This window comes from Trypanosoma theileri, assembly GCF_002087225.1.
Source record: "Trypanosoma theileri isolate Edinburgh chromosome Unknown TM35_Tth_5_V1, whole genome shotgun sequence".
NCBI lineage: Eukaryota > Euglenozoa > Kinetoplastea > Trypanosomatida > Trypanosomatidae > Trypanosoma > Trypanosoma theileri.
This window is the reverse complement of record NW_021639847.1, coordinates 491,692-508,602: the sequence shown is the minus strand read 5'-3', so window position 1 is coordinate 508,602 and position 16,911 is coordinate 491,692. Positions and strand designations below refer to the sequence as shown.

General features: G+C 35.3%; 7 protein-coding genes across 7 annotated transcripts; 3 read left to right on the top strand and 4 right to left on the bottom strand.

Annotated features, from left to right (window-relative positions):
• Positions 1-33: 33 nt before the first annotated feature.
• TM35_000052750 (uncharacterized protein) lies at positions 34-1,638 on the top strand (the record flags this gene model as incomplete). The annotated part of the gene is made up of 1 exon (XM_029022930.1): positions 34-1,638. The coding sequence occupies one exon, from the start codon at positions 34-36 to the stop codon at positions 1,636-1,638; it is 1,605 nt and encodes a 534-aa protein (XP_028885745.1).
• A 502-nt stretch (positions 1,639-2,140) lies between these two features.
• Positions 2,141-3,280, top strand: TM35_000052740 (isovaleryl-coA dehydrogenase; the record flags this gene model as incomplete). The annotated part of the gene is made up of 1 exon (XM_029022929.1): positions 2,141-3,280. The coding sequence occupies one exon, from the start codon at positions 2,141-2,143 to the stop codon at positions 3,278-3,280; it is 1,140 nt and encodes a 379-aa protein (XP_028885744.1).
• Positions 3,281-4,037: 757 nt separating this feature from the next.
• Positions 4,038-4,997, top strand: TM35_000052730 (membrane protein containing DUF1295; the record flags this gene model as incomplete). Its single annotated transcript, XM_029022928.1, has 1 exon — positions 4,038-4,997. The coding sequence occupies one exon, from the start codon at positions 4,038-4,040 to the stop codon at positions 4,995-4,997; it is 960 nt and encodes a 319-aa protein (XP_028885743.1).
• Positions 4,998-5,888: 891 nt separating this feature from the next.
• On the bottom strand, positions 5,889-6,266 carry TM35_000052720 (uncharacterized protein; the record flags this gene model as incomplete). The annotated part of the gene is made up of 1 exon (XM_029022927.1): positions 5,889-6,266. The coding sequence occupies one exon, from the start codon at positions 6,264-6,266 to the stop codon at positions 5,889-5,891; it is 378 nt and encodes a 125-aa protein (XP_028885742.1).
• Positions 6,267-6,520: 254 nt separating this feature from the next.
• Positions 6,521-11,020, bottom strand: TM35_000052710 (putative phosphatidylinositol (3,5) kinase; the record flags this gene model as incomplete). The annotated part of the gene is made up of 1 exon (XM_029022926.1): positions 6,521-11,020. One exon carries the CDS (start codon positions 11,018-11,020, stop codon positions 6,521-6,523), a length of 4,500 nt encoding a protein of 1,499 aa, XP_028885741.1.
• A 1,406-nt stretch (positions 11,021-12,426) lies between these two features.
• TM35_000052700 (2-oxoglutarate dehydrogenase subunit) lies at positions 12,427-15,459 on the bottom strand (the record flags this gene model as incomplete). Its single annotated transcript, XM_029022925.1, has 1 exon — positions 12,427-15,459. One exon carries the CDS (start codon positions 15,457-15,459, stop codon positions 12,427-12,429), a length of 3,033 nt encoding a protein of 1,010 aa, XP_028885740.1.
• Positions 15,460-15,935: 476 nt separating this feature from the next.
• Positions 15,936-16,451, bottom strand: TM35_000052690 (uncharacterized protein; the record flags this gene model as incomplete). Its single annotated transcript, XM_029022924.1, has 1 exon — positions 15,936-16,451. One exon carries the CDS (start codon positions 16,449-16,451, stop codon positions 15,936-15,938), a length of 516 nt encoding a protein of 171 aa, XP_028885739.1.
• Between the last annotated feature and the right edge of the window lie 460 nt (positions 16,452-16,911).

The window sequence follows — 16,911 nt, the reverse complement described above, 5'->3', positions numbered from 1 at the left end:
ATATATATATATATATATATATTTAGATTTTAAATGGGTACGAAAGGCCTCTGGGGTTATCTTGAGAGTCATGGGCTCATCTCGCAGGCTCGAGGAAATAAAGGAGGAGAGGCCATTATGGAGCCGAATCATCTCTTAATTGATATGAATGCTCTTGTGCATAGTGTCATTGTTCGAGATCAACTCACATCAAGAAAAGTTATACAAGATGTGATCGCATCTATTAAACGAATCTTGTTGTTATTTCCCCCTACAGAGACATTTGCTTTGGTATTTGATGGAGCAGCACCTCTTGCAAAGTTGCGTTTGCAGAAAGAGCGACGTGGTGATATGGGAATTCCTAAAGATATGTTACAACCTTCAAATTCAACAGTGGGATCAAGGTATAATCACAATTATCATGAAAGAGAAGTAAAACTTCGGAGAGAAGAAGTATTGACGGGATCAGAGTTTTTATTGGCCTGTGAAGACGCCGTACGATGTGCACTAACTATAGAGAGTGAAAATGGTCAAAGTTTTGTAAAAAACCCGGATTGTACTATTATCATTAGTGGTTGTACAGAGGCAGGTGAGGGAGAATTAAAAATATCGTCTATACTACGAGAAATTTGGATGAAACAACAACAAACAAATACTTACACAGGAGAAGATGTAATTATTGTTTTTGGAAATGATTCAGATTTGGCATTAATTGGTATCGCATGCACTCCATATCAAAGTTATTATATTGTTGATCCAGTAGACTTTGCCATGACTGATGTTGGAAAACTTTTTGAACATTGGAGACGTAGTGTTCCTAATGGACGTTTACCATATGCACTCTTGCCTTCCTATCGTATTGATTTTCTCTTTCTTACATTACTCAGTGGAGGGGACTGGTATGAAGGTATTGGTAATACCAGTAGACAATTATGGCGTCGATATCGTGATCTTCGTTTGAATGGAGGTTATTATAGACGTTCACTCATATCTGGAGAAACATTTGATATAGATATTGAATTTCTCCGATCGGTGATGGATGTAAAGACAGGTATTTATAGTAATGGTCACCCATCAAAAAATAAACAGATAACCATGCGGAAGGTATCTTCTTTACCACCATCCTCTGTGGAAGGTGGAGTGGATTTGTTAAAGGGTGCAATGTGGGCTCTTAAATCTATAGTGGCAGGACAATGTTTTGATTATAACTTTCGCGTACAACCAAAGAAAACGACTATGGGAATGCTTAAAGCTGCAGCATATAAAAAGAAACTGACGGAGAGTATTCGTCCAGTATCCACTTCACCTATTCCATTGTATTCTCCATTAGAACAATGCTTAGCAGTAATGGGTAAACGTGGTCGTTATTCTCAAGAGCTTATTCGTGCAGTAGTGGCAGTAGGTGAGAATGGTGGACATACGCTTACAATTTCCCACTCCACAACGTATTTGTTAAAACAAGTACATCTCATAATAGCAGAAGTAGATACGGCTAAACTTACTTTGGCGGAACATGAATTGTTAAAGGCTCAACATCGAGTTGTTTCCGTTGATGGAAATGAAGAATATCCATCTATCACATTCATGAGCTACAAGTATTCTTCCTCATCTGTACCGGCAGAGAGTAGTGATAACAAGGAAAATAATATAAGCGATTAAGAAATTCAATTTTTTTTTTTTTTCGTGTTTTGTTTTGATTCTTACAATTATGATTATTATTTTTCTTTCCTTTTGTAAAGGAGAATGAATGAGACTTAAGAACCCCCTCCCCATAAAAAAGAAAAAATAATAATAATAATATTTGTATATCATAACGAGATTTAGCGTATTATTATTATTATTATTATTTATTTATTTATTTATTTTTCTTAATCCATTTACCTTATACGTCTGTTCATCCTGTTGTTCTTTACACTAGTGAACTGAAGAGAGTGTTCTCTGTAGACACAGAAAACAAAAAGAACAGCAATAAAAAAAAAAAAAAAGGAGCAGAGTCAGATAACGGAACGAAAGAAACAACAAAGAAAAGACTATAAACCCGAAAGAAAACATATTCGCAACCATCATGCTAGCTGGGCGACCTATTTCATTTTTACGTTCTTTTACTGTCCCACACACAGTGGTTGGGGCTCGTCTCTTCTCTTCTCTCAATAACACCAAAATGGATTTTCTCTTTAATCCAACTCCGGAGCACAAGATGCTGCGTGAGACAATTTCTCGTTTTGTGACGGAACGTGTTGAACCACAGGCGCGGCAGAGTGATATTGATATGCACTTCAACACAGATCTTATTCGTGAACTCGGTGAACTCGGTGTGTTGGGTATCACCGTACCTGAAGAGGATGGTGGTGCTGGTATGGATACAACTGCTGCGGTAATTGTACACCACGAGTTATCTAAATCTGATCCCGGTTTTTGTTTAGCCTACTTGGCTCATTCTATGTTGTTTGTAAATAACTTTTACAACTCCGCTACAAAGGCACAACGAGAGAAATGGTTACCAAAAGTATTAACCGGTGAACATATTGGAGCTATGGGTATGTCAGAACCTGGTGCTGGTACAGATGTGCTGGGTATGTCCACTAATGCTATCAAGGTAGGAGATGGGAAATTTATATTAAATGGATCGAAGATATGGATAACAAATGGTACAGTAGCAGATCTCATACTTGTGTATGCAAAGGTAGATGGTAAAATTACTGCTTTTGTGGTGGAAAAGGGAATGAAAGGATTTCAGGTGGGTGCTAAAATTGACAAGTGTGGTATGCGTGGTTCACATATGTGTCAAATATTCTTTGATAATGTTGAACTTCATGAAGAGAATGTATTAGGGGGTGAGGGAAAAGGTGTAGTAGGAATGATGCGCAATCTTGAAATTGAACGTCTGACACTGGCTGCAATGTCTGTTGGTATTGCAGATCGTTGTGTGGAATTAATGACACGTTATGCAAATGAACGTAAAGCGTTTGGTCAACCTATATGGCATTATGGACAGATTCAACGATATATAGCGGAAAGTTATGCAGAGACAGAAGCGGCAAAAACATTAACGTACAGTGTAAGCCGCACTGTTTGTGTAGATACAAAAAATCGTCTTGGTAGTGATGCGGCGAAGTTATTTGCTGCGCCTGTTGCCAAAAGAGTGGCGGATAATGCTATGCAGGTGTTGGGTGGAATGGGATATTCACGCGATATGCCGGCGGAGCGGTTGTGGCGTGATGCGAAACTGTTGGAAATTGGCGGAGGTACACTGGAGGCACATCATAAAAACATTGCGAAGGACCTCATAAAGGAACTGTGAATCAAAAAAAAGAAAAGAAGTTATTTTTTCTTTTTTTTTTAGTTTCTGTGTCTAATGACTCCCCTGTGAATGAGAAATAGAAAGAACAATAAAAGAAATGTGGGGAAGGGACGTTAAGGTGTATGTTCTTTTTTTTTTTCTTTTTTATGCTTCTTTTTATACGAAACTGCCTTCGTCATTGATTTATATATAAAAAAAAAAAAATACATGTATATATACATATATATTGCTTGTGTGTGTGTGTGAATGTCTTTTTTTTTTGTAATTTTATATCGATATTCTGTCAAGAGAATGGGGTATTTATTTGTTTAAAAGGAAAAGACGAACACACAGACAAAAAAAAAGACATGATACTTACTGAAAACGAATGAATTTGCATTGAACGGTTTTCTTCGCGAATGGGTACGGCAGAATATATGTTTGAGTGAGATGATCTCAGAAAAGGAAAAAAAAAAAAAAATAACAACATATAATTCTATTCGTCTTTGACTCATGTATATGTCTACTCTTTCTCTCTCTTTCTCTCTCTCTCTCTCTCTCTCTCTATTCTTTCATTAGATCTTTGGCATATTTATTTATTGAGCTATTTTCAATACATCACTTTTTCAAGAATATAGGATTTTCATAGTGCTTTTACGCAATTTGTACGGAATAAAAGAGGAGTTGCAGAGAAAAATAAAAATAAAAGTGAAGTTCTCACGTTTTACTTGGTATAAGAAAAAAGAAAATTGGTACACTACCTAGTTACTAAAACATCATGTTAGTTTTACAGTGGTTAGAGTGGGATGTGTTATCATCATCATCGTATAACCTTACTTTAGCTATCATGTTAGTTGTTTCCGTCTTTATGTATATTGCATCATCTATTAACAGGAATTACTCCTGGGTTGATCGTTCATGGTCAATACTACCAGTATTATATACGTGGATTCACATTTATTACAACGTCAAGGATACTTTTCATTTCACTAAAACTACTTCCATTTCTACTGTACTTAAGAATGCCAATATTTTTTATGGTATTATTATAACAGCTTGGGGTATTCGGCTTACATTTAATTTTGCCCGTCGTGGCGGGTATTCACGTGGAGGTGAGGATTATCGCTGGAATTACGTACGGACTTGGCGATTGTTCTCTAACCCTATAATATGGGAGTTATTTAGTTTCTGGATTATTGCACTTTTCCAGACAGCACTTTTATGGGCTATTGCCCTCCCTATGATAAGCATTCGTTCAGTACCTATTAAGGGTGAAGATATTATTATTGGTTCCTGTATGATTTTATTCTTATTATTAGAAACCATATGTGATGAGCAGCAACAACGATTTCAACGCGCCAAGCGTAAAGTGAAATTTCAAGGTAATCCCAGAAAACTCGAAGGACAAGCCGCACTTCTCTCCTACGGATTTTGTATTACAGGTGTCTTTGGATACAGTCGTCATCTAAATGTATTTTCAGAGGAGTGTTTTTGGCTCTTCTTAACAATGGCCGGTGTAGCTCATGGTCAGATAAGATGGTGGCAGTGTACGGGTTGCGTGGCATTACTGTTATTAACGTTCTTTTCAACAGCTTACGTTAACGAAACTATTTCTCGTCAGAAATACCCTTTATATGCTATTTATCAGGAAACTACACCAATGTTGTTTCCATCACTCAAAGTTACCACTGCACGCACAATTTATATGATACAGAAATATTGTGGAAAATCACGATGAAAAAAAAAAGAAAAAATAAAAGCTAATGTCTATCTTTCCTTTCCCCAAACGAAATACGAATCAATAAATTCAAACTGGGCAACGATAAAAAACAAAACCAAATAAAAAACAAAAAAAAACTTTCTTTGCCTAGCTTATCAAAGAAAAAGACTACAACTAATCCACAACAACAACGAGATGAAGTACTCAAAAATAAAATAAAAAAAACATAATAATTTCTACTCCAAATATTTACTGTACAATTCACTCGCAAAACTTCATTCATTACGACACGAAGACATTCTCCGGTTTTCTTTTCAACAACTAAAAAAAGGAATTTTACATAATAAAGAAAACAAACACAATGGATTTCAACAACCAACAAGATATTTGTAATCGCAACGACAAGAAAAAACATTCTCAAGCAACATCCTTGCACAAGGAAGCCTCATCACCTTCAACAAATACCATGCCAACAAAAGAAAAATTAATACAAACATATCAACAATAAATCAGCACGGGTGATGGACAAAACTACTTTTGTGCGCGAGGGCAAGCGGCCCGATGTGCGCACTACTTGATAGCCAAATCAAACTCAACAGGTCTGACTGGCGGCGACTGTGACTGTGGTGTTTCCACCACCTCCCCCTAAAAAAAAAAAAAAATGAAACTAAATATATTGTTGTACCTTTCTGTGCGAGAAGGCGTGCATTGAGACCCGAAACCTTATTCTGCTAGGTTTACGGGAGCATCAACACCCCGAGAGTCCGGTTCCGCGCACGCGGCATATNCTGTGACTGTGGTGTTTCCACCACCTCCCCCTAAAAAAAAAAAAAATGAAACTAAATATATTGTTGTACCTTTCTGTGCGAGAAGGCGTGCATTGAGACCCGAAACCTTATTCTGCTAGGTTTACGGGAGCATCAACACCCCGAGAGTCCGGTTCCGCGCACGCGGCATATATGCAGCGCAACATCCCTTGGGCCGGTGGCAAACGTTCGGTGCCACGCGAGTTGCCCCTGTCCGGTTGTGCGAGATACAGTAGAGATATAGGTTAGATTCATGCTTTTGCAATGATGACATTTTTAGTTTCCTGTCAGACTGACGACAAAAACACTTGAAGACATATTTCTTTAACCCGGTGCCTCGTTCTGTTGGGGCTGGGGTCTTTTTTTTTCTTCTTTGGGGGCGTTGCGGGTTGCCGGACCCCTTTCTCCCCAAACCGGACCCCCTCTGCCGCATCGAGGAAAGCCCGACGAACCCTCGAAAACCCCGAGGTCCCGCCCCCATTTTTTTTTTTTTTGTTCCGGCCCTCCCTCCTTCCCCTTTGCCCCGCCGTGGGGGGTGGCGAAAAAAAAAAAGAAAAAAAGAAAAAAACGGAGGTAATCAATGCGTAGGAGTGCGGGGGTGTTTTTTTTTCGTTCCGGCCGGCGGTTTTTTTTTTTCTTCGGTTTTGGGTCCCGCCGAGGAAGAGGACAAGGTAACGAAAAGTAATTTTTCTTTATTTTTTTCGTTTGTTTCTTCTTTTTTTTTTTTTTCGTCGTTTATATTTTTTTTTCTTTTCCAATCACCCTTTTTAGTGCGAGCGTTTTTCCCGGCACTCCGCAAAAACATTCCCCCATCCAACGCGCAAAACGAACACGATAACTTACAGGATCAATAATGGTTGGATCCCGTCCCGTGTGACCAAGTACTGTGTCAATCCCTGCTTTTACCTTAGATTCAATTACCTTGGCACCTGAATAAGGGTGAAGGTAATCCACTATGCCAAGATAGAGTTTTTTTTCTTCGGCATTCAATCCAACAAGAAGTGAATAATCCATAATAGAACAAGTGGAAAGCATATGAGCCTCAGAAGTTAATCTATCCATTATAAGACTTTTAACCTCATTTCTACAGTAAAAAAATTCACCATTTTTAAGGCGATTAAAAAGGTTTTGATCTAATAATACGGAAGATCCTTCTGGTGAATTTCGATTTCGTCGGCTACCTTTAAGGTCATATGTAACATCAACATGACGTGAGTAAAAGATATTCTCAATAAGAACAAAATATCTTATTTCACCAGGAGTTTCTGAAAATTTTTTTTTTCTTTTAATTTGTATTGAAAATAAACCAAATGTTTTAGCTAAAATTCCACTAAATGGGGCAATATCTGTTGATGATAAAGTATTATTTTCTTCCATTGTATCATATATTTGGCTTATATGAGCAAAATAATTTGGTCCAAATTCTGCAAAATGTTTTAATTCAGCAGATTTTACTTGTTTCATTAAAAATCGTCCATCTAATGAAATAAAAAATTCTGATTTGCTTTTTCCTCCTTCAGGTTTTAATGGACGACATCTAGAAAGGGAAAGCACTAACTCTGAAGTTTTTCCCTTTGTATAAAGGTATTGTAATGCTGCGAATTGTTCTGGAAACATAGCTTCTACAATAACATTAACTTCTTCATTTTTCTCTCCTGGAATTAAAACATTCATAACATGTTTAAATGTTGGTTTCATTGAAAGAGTTCGACCACGAAGTATTTCTAAAGCATCAAAAGTTGTACCGAGAAAATTGGTAGAAGGTAAAAAATCTGACAAACCAATAGTTTCTACCCCAAGCATAACTTCAATAGATTGTTCTAATAATGTTTGTTGAGTTTCATCCACTACAGAAGAATCCACTTCACCTTCTTCTGCTTCTGTGTCTGCTTCTCCTCCTTCTACTTCCGCAATTTCTCTGGAAGAAGTAGTAGTAGTAGTAGTAGTAGTAGTAGTAGGACAATGTTGATTATTACTCTTAATCACAATATTTGGATTTAATTTAGAATTATTACCTGTAGAAAGAGACATTGCTTGAACTGCTAATGCTACAAGAGAAGTTGGTTCATTTAATCTAATTCCATAATTTTCACATGGATTATAGGCCCAATAAGGATCTTCAATTTTTCCAAGTTCAATTGTAGTAGGAAGAGCCTTACTTACCCGACGTTCGGTTGCAAGTACTTTTACATTATACCATTCCAAAAAATCACGCACAAGATTTGGTAAAAACTCAAGTCGTGCAAGTATTACACCTTCAAAAGTATCTAATGTCATTAATTTCCCAAGAAGGTTTTCCGCCTTTTTTAGTAATATTTTACTTTTTTCATCTTCACTAGATAGTGAAAGATCAGTACTTGTACTTGTAGGGGTACGTACATGATTTTGAGAAGGATAGGATTGTTTTATATTTCCTGATTGAGAAATATTTTGTGATTGTTTCCCAGTAAGAATAACCATTAAAGATTGAATAGATGTAATAATTCGCATAACACTCTGTTTTAATTCCTCAATTTCAATACTTAAATATAATTTGGAAACATCTTCACATGGAGGTATCGTTGTATATGGAGTAATAATATCATAAACGGCAAGTGGTTCAACAATAATATTTACAGTAACCTCTGCAATACTATGGGTAAAAAATATAAAAGAAAGACACATACTCTGACTCAGAGAATGTCCACAACTCATGGTAAAAAGAGAAGATGATCCATATATAAAAAGTTCTAAAAATGCTCCCCATGAAATATTAAGAGTATGCATTGAACACTTCGTAGCGGAAGAAGTAAAAAATAAATTTCTTTCACTATTAAAACAATTTTTACAAACAGCATAACAACGCAATTGATGTCCTTGATTACCATCTCCAATATAATCTTCACAATAGAGAGGCGGTAATGAAGATCGAGAAAATGAAGGAAGAACCGATGATAAATTTTTTTCTTCATTCATTCGACGTATTTGAGAATTATTAAAATCCGTTGTTACTTTTACCCAAATACGTTTATTACCATGTAAAATAAGACGTGTAGAGTCACCTTCTTTTATTCTTCCATTTAAATATTCCAATAGTGTTTCATCTCCTTCACTATAAAAAGGAAAAACTTCACGAGATTGTCGAACAGTAAAATTTGGAGATAAATTATTAGATGATACTACTCCAGAAGTAACATCTTCTATTCCATCTCCTACACTTATTCCATCAGGGACACAATTAAGAAATACAGTGTTTACAATAATACTATCTACAATCAAATCATCATATTTTTCATCTATATTGATAACTTCTTCAGAAAAACTTATACCTACATTCATAGATAATGTTTCAATACGATCTTCAACCCGTGGAGAGTTTTTAACAAGTTCAATATATTCTTCACATTCTCCATTATATAAAGATGAAGTTTCTCCCCAAAAAGGTAAATTACTTGATTTTTCACTATTATTAATAATAATATTATTATTATTATTATTATTATTATTATTATTATTATTATTATTATTATTTTTCTGCATATCATCTAATTCTTCACATTTTATACCCAAATCAAATACACAATGGGCTTGAAGAGCGAGATGATATGCGGAAATTGTACAGTTAAATAATATTCGTTTTACTACTTCTAATTCTTCTAATGTACCTCCACGAAGAAGAATAGTTGTAAACGAAAAAAATGGAAGTCCTTTAAACATACAAACCGTTTTATCAGCAATAGGAACAACTTGAAAAGTCTTACAAAATCCAAGGAAAGAAGAATTAGAAAGATCATCAGCACTCACATACTGTAAATCACGAACAATAGTAGCATGACAACATCTAGAGAGACGTTGAAGAGTTGTTTCACCTGCGTGAAGAATAAGAGTTGCATATGAATCTCTTATTATCATTTCTTGTAAATAATGATGCATATTTCCCTCTACAACGATGACAGATGGTTTCCATACTTGAATACGATGATATTGTTTATTTAAATAACCTTTATACCCTTCTGTATATTCCAAGATATCTACACTTGTTGGATTTAAGGAAATACCTACATCACCTGCTAAAAGAAGAATACGAGGAGTTTCAATAAAACTCTTCATTCGCTTTGATACTACAGTTTGTACAAAAGCTATACCAGATATAATTTCCGTATTTACAAAAGAGTCTCCAGGTATAGAAATAACATCAAAGTATTCTGTAACATGTTTATGTAAAGCAATTCTCGTTCCTGAAAGAATTCGCCAAGAGATATCACATATACCAGCAATCCATACCTCCTTCTTTAGATCTACTAAATTTGTAAATGATGATAAAAGAATTTCTTTTTTAAAAAGTTTTGAAGCGCGTTTAATTAAATGCAGAGAACTTAATCTTTCAAAACAATGTAAACCTTCTATCGATACATGTGCAGGGAATATATTTCCTAAACTCCCTAAATCTGAAGAATCCTTTACACGACGAAAAGTTGCCTTTGGATAAGGTATATAATTACTATATGTTTGTTTATCTTTATTGGAGCATTGTAGTAAACTTTTACCATTTTCTTCATTTCGTGCCTTTTTAAGTAATTTGGAAAGCCATACAGACATACTATTAGGACTATATAAAGGAGTATCTGTTAAGGCATAAGATATTTCCTGTTCCTTTTCATTTTCAGCATGTGTTGGTAATCTGGCCATGGGAGGTTGATAAATAATACTTGGAATTGAGTCTTCTAAAGAAATATATTTCTTATCATGTACATTAGAGTATGATAACAACATTTCTTCATTACCACCCAATACTGGAGTATCCTCCGTTTCCGTTGGATGATGATGATGATTACTATTATTATTATTATTGTTGTTATTATCCTTTCTTTCCAGAGATGCCATATTATTATTATTATTATTATTATTATTATTATTATTTCTCGTACTTGTGGTTGGAGAACTAGAAGTAGTTTCATTATTAGACAAGACCATCTGCCGTTTTTTCTCTACTGGATTACGTTGTCGAAGAATACCATCGCATTTTTGACATACTTTCATGTTATTTTCACGTTGTAATCCAATAAGGGATGAAATCACATCCACTAACACTTTACGTACAATTGTTGTAGAGGGTGTGATCAGACAATCACTACAAAATATTTGACCGCAATTACGACAATGATGACGTCGGCGAGTGATGTTAAAACGAGCATCACAAGAACGGCAGCGAAGTGCGTATTGATCTTCCACCCATAATGATCGTGCTGAATGCATAACTATATATATATATGGTTTATACTTTACTTTGTATTTGTTGTTTTTTTTTTCTTTTTCTTCTTCTGCTTGTTAGCCCTTCGCCCTATAAAGCAGATATTCTACAAGAAAGAAAAAAAAAAGAGTAAAAGAAATAAGAAGAGAGAATCCAATAAGAAATAAAAAAAAAAGTAAAAAGCAAAAAACATATTTCAGATAAAAAGATGGAATATATATATAAAGATAACCCCCATGTCCATTTGTTCAACATGAAATAACATTTCAGAGTCATGCCAAGTATATTATTACACTATTCCTTGCATCTTGATAACTAATAAAGAAAATGGAGAACAAATCAGAATAAAGAAGTAAAAAAAAAAAAGAAAAAGAGATAACAGATAGTAAACCTACCACTATCTTAAGTATTTTTTTTTTTTTTTTACTTTCCTTTTAATACAACACAACAGGGATACGGGAAGGAAAAAAAAGCGGTTGTAAGAGAGAATAATAAAAATAAATAAAAAAAAAAATGGGATTTGTGTTGAGGAAAGTAGGGTTAAGGGGTAACCAACAGATAAAGATGAGACAACCCCTGTAGTTTGGAGATGCCGAAAAAAGAAAGAGAGGCAAAAAAAAAAAAAAAAACAAAGAAACAACCTTTTCCATTTCTCCATATTTGCATGATGTATATATATATAAATATATTTTTTTTCTTTCCTTTTTTTTTCTCATCTATTCTTTTCCTTTTTTTTTTCGTTCTTGTTTACCTTCTTCCCATTCATTGCTTCTCTCTGAATTCATATATATATATAAACATGGAAAAGAAAGAAGAGAGAAAGAAAGACAAATGCAGAAGGAAAAGAATAGAACCCACTGATAACGTAGACTATATAATAATAGATAGAGGGGTTCATAAAGTGAAATGAACAGTATGTTTGAGAAGAGAAAAACAAACAAACAAACAAAAACATCACATGGAGAGGAATACGGCAAGAAAAACAATAAAAAAAAAAAAAAAAACCATGCTACTACACATCACCACCCCCTTTTTTTTTTTATCATGTACCCACACTGGTAGGGAATTAGGAATAATCATCTTTTTCTTTTTCTTTTTTTTCTTTTCCTCTTCTCTCTGTTCTTCCGTTTTCATTTTTTCATACTTTCTTTTTTTTCTTTTTCTTCCCTTCTTATTTTCTTTCCGTTTCCGTTTTCGTTTTTGCGATGAAATATTCTTTCATTACACAGAGCAGTCATATACAAATATAAATGTAAAACTCTCTGTGTATAAATATAATAACAAATATGCATAAGCACATGTATTTTTACTTTACTTTTTCACTTTTTTTTTTTCTTTTTCTGTTTTTTTCTCTCTTCTCCCATTCTTCCTACATATATAAATATAAATATAAATATAAATAAATGATAAACTACGCCAATGCTTGTGCCACCACTTCATTTTCTTCTTCCACGTGAACCGATGCATATCCCGTTGACGGTGATGCCACTGTTGGTCGTCCAATGTATTTTAAGAAAGTTCCCTGTTTTTGTGTGAGGCCGAGATGCCGGGCGAGGTGTTGAAAGCGTGGACGCATATACGCCCATGAGCCCATATTCTTTGGTTCCTCCTGCAACCACACAAACTCCACATTTGGATTACGCGAATGATATTTTTCCATCACCTCCGCCACTTGTTCCCATGGAAATGGAGATAATTGTTCCACTTTTACAATCACCACATCATCGTATGATTTCGATGTTTCTTCACTTTTCTTTTTACGGTGATCATCCACAATACTCTCAATTTGTCCTGTACAGAAAAGTACCTTTCGTGCCACAATATCCTCCCTCACCGCTGTATCAATTACAGGCAAAAATTGAGTTCCTTTAGCCATTTCTGCGAGAGAAGAAACATTAGGGGCACGAAGTCGGGCTTTAGAAAAGAAAAAGACAAGTGGTTTATAATCTTCACGTACAACTTGTCGACGCAACATGTGGAAATAATTTGCTGGTGTACTTGGATAACAAACCTGCCAATTAAATTCTTGAATACGAGCCTCTAACAAACGGGCTGCAGGGGCTGTTCGGAAATTGCGTGGGACCTTATCAATATCACTGGAGAGTTGTAAATAACGTTCAATACGCGCCGAACTGTGTTCAGGACCCGCACCGGAATAACCATGAGGAAGTGAAAGCACAAGACTAGACTTTAATCCCCACTTCTCCTCTGCCGTGGAGAGAAACTGATCCACAATTACTTGGGCACCATTGGCAAAATCACCAAACTGTGCTTCCCACATACATAAATTAGATGGACGTTCAATATTATAACCAAGTTCAAATCCACATACGCCCAACTCGGAAAGACTACTATTGCTAATACTAATTAATTCTTCTTCATTTGAAATATTGGCTACTGGCATAAATTTAGTGTTTGTTTCTTGATCGGTTATTACAGCATGTCGTTGTGTAAAGGTTCCACGTTCCACATCTTCACCTGAAAGACGGATACTTACTCCATGTAAGGCGAGAGTTCCAAATGCCAATAATTCTGCCAAACACCATTCCACTCCTTCTTCAGATTCAATAGCCTTTTTACGAGCCGCATATGTACGTTGAACAACTGGGTGAACCTTTTTAACACCACTTGGAATAGTTGTAATATGTAAACCCACTTTTCGTAGAAGTTCAATATCCACTCCAGTTTCTACGGCTTCAGGTAATTCTGCTCTAGTATCTTCATCTGTTACTTGAAAGGTATCCGCTTGATTCTCTGATTCCAATTGAAAACGTGGAACAACTTTAACAAAATCTTGTGAACTTTGTGCGGCATCAAGAGCTTGTCGCATATGACCTTCATATTCTTTTTTCTTTGCTTCCACCACTTCTTTCGTGAGAAGACCTTCGTTTACCAATACCTTTGAATAAACATCCACTAATGTAGGATGAGCACTGATAGCTTGATACATTTGTGGTTGCGTAAAATTTGGTAAATCGGCTTCATTATGACCATTACGGCGATAACAAACAAGATCAATAATAATATCTCGATGAAACTCTTGACGGAATTTAGCAGCAATACGACCTGCACGAACACATGCCTCCACATCATCACCATTTACATGTAATACAGGGGCATTATTAACCTTTGATAAATCACTACAGTAAATACTGCTTCGTGATTCCCATGGATTTGTGGTAAACCCTATTTGATTATTTACAACTATATGTAAAGTACCACCAACATGAAAGTTTTCCAAATCACAGAATCCCATCGTTTCATAACAAGATCCCTGTCCCATAAAAGCTGCATCACCATGAATAAGAATTGGTAATGTTTTGGCACAATCCACATTACCTTCATATACTTGTCGTGCAAAGGCTTTTCCAAGCACAAGAGGATTTACCGCCTCCAGATGAGATGGATTTGGTAAAAGTTCAAGATCAATGAAATTACCATTTTTTAATGGAACTGTTTTGCGATGTCCCAAATGATATTTAACATCACCTATCTGACTTGAATTTTCTCTTGGAGCTTTACCTTCAAATTCACTTAATATATTCACTGTAGATTTCTGAAGAATATTAGATAAGACATTCAATCTTCCTCGGTGGGCCATTCCAAGAATACAAGAAGAAACACCATTATCACTTGCCACCTCTATTGCAGCTCTCATTCCTGGAATAAGTGCTTCTCCTCCATCAAGACCAAAACGTTGTTGAGTTCCATACTTAATATGTAAAAAATTTTCAAAACCACAACTACGTACAACATCATCAAATATAGTGAGACGATCCTGAGGGTCCAGTGGTGTAAGTGTATTTAAAATTTCCTGACGAAACCAATTACGAAGATCAAAGTATCCACACGACATAAATTCAAATCCAATGGTTCCACAGTACATACGGCGAAGTTGCTCAACAATATCTTTTAATTTTCGTGCAGTTCCTCCACTGATAAAGGTTGCCTCAAAGTTACAACCAAATGAGACATTAAATACTCGATCCATATCTTCTCTTGTAAATCCAAATCTTTCAGGATCCAAAGCGGAAGGATCAAGAACATTTTTATGTCTTTCTTGTGGATACGGTAATGGGTTTAATGCGGCAATATAATGCCCATTCCTTTCATAGGCTCGAATCATCCAAGAAAGACTCATATTTTGCATTCGTTCTCGTTCTGTCAAAGTACGTGATGAGGTGGGTCGATGAAATGAGGAAACCAATGGTTTTTCCAGTGAACCATTTTTAATATTTTCAAGGACTGGAATCCAACTTGGTTCCACTAATGCGGGATCCTTTTCATATTGTTTAAGTAAACCATCAATATACTCCTCATTCTGTGCATCCACCAATTGATCGAGTTGATTGGGTCGACGAATTGTTTTGGCGTCTGTGTATGAACGGATGAGAGAGTGTGGCGGAGTGGCAGTCATGCCACATGTGAAGACACGTCGCATCATTACTCCCTGAAAAGAAAAGACTGTTTTTTTTTTTTTGTTTTCTTTGCTATTCACACCACCCTATTTATATAATAATAATAATAATAATAATAATAATAATAATAGACTGTACGATACGAAATATATATAAACAATTATAAATATATATATATATATATTCCTTAAGCGCAACTGATTCCTCCAGGTAAATGAGACAGAATTTCTAGCAAAACTTACCTAAAGGGTTTGAGAATAAATGTAAACGAAGAAAAAGAAGAAAGAAGAAAGAAAATAGATATCTTAGAAATATAAAAGACAAATAGTGTACGAGTAAACTCCCCTAATATAACCCCATTGAGGGAATTCAGTCTTTCCCTTCCCTTCTCTCTCTATATCTCTTTCATTCATTCATTCATTCTTTTACTTCTTCATAAGAAAGAAAGAAAAAAAAAAAAAAAAATGCACAACACAAAGCAAAAACAAAAGAACCATTTCCATTAACTTTCCATACCAAATGCCTGTACTAAATAGTCATGCAAACTATCTTTTGTCCATCCCGCTAAACTCACCTCCAACTCCGCTCCGCTGTTTTTATCTTCCAGCACAAGACGAGGCCACCACGCATTATATCTCGTTACAAATGTTAAACGTGATCCAAACTTCTCTTTATAGTCGCGGTGAAACATTGTGATTTCACTACGTGGTTCACTCAGTTCATTCTCTACGGATCTTAATTCAATACGAGCATGTGTGTAAATACGCTTCTCTGTCTGATCATCCTCCGTACAACAGGAGAGACACTCTTGATGAAGGGCCGCACTCTCTGTGTGTTGGAGGAGTGATGGACAATAACGACACTTCACTTCTCCCTTTTCAAAGCCAAGTGAGCGACACTCATCGGCGGTGCGTTCATTCTTATTATTTTTACCACCAACCAGAACAACACCCACAAGGTTGTGGGAAATAAACAGAATAATACTTAATAATAAGAGACTTCGCATTATACTAGACATCTACCTAAGAAATAGAGCGAAAACAATAAAAAGAACAACAACAAGAAGAAACGATAAATATAGACAGGTATGAGAATAATAATGAAAAAAAGAAATTGAGAACACATATACAGGGTCAGGATGATCACTATATACTTTTTTTTTTTTTTTTTTACAAGAAAATGTAAATGGGTTCACCAATAATGGTCATACCAAGACTTTCTGGACATGAGAGGAAAATAAAAACAAAAAAGTATATACTACTTTTTATTTTTATTTACGTCTTTTTTTTTTTTTTTTTTTTTTTGTTATCTTTACTGTTTCTTCTTGTTTTAACTTTCTCATCCTTCTCGCCTCTCTCTGTGTGCGTACGGAGAAATTTCCAGACATATACATATATACATGAATATTTCCAGCTTATCAATAGATGAAAAAGAACACGAATAAAGGTAGAAAAAAGAAAAAGAAAAAAAAAAAAAAA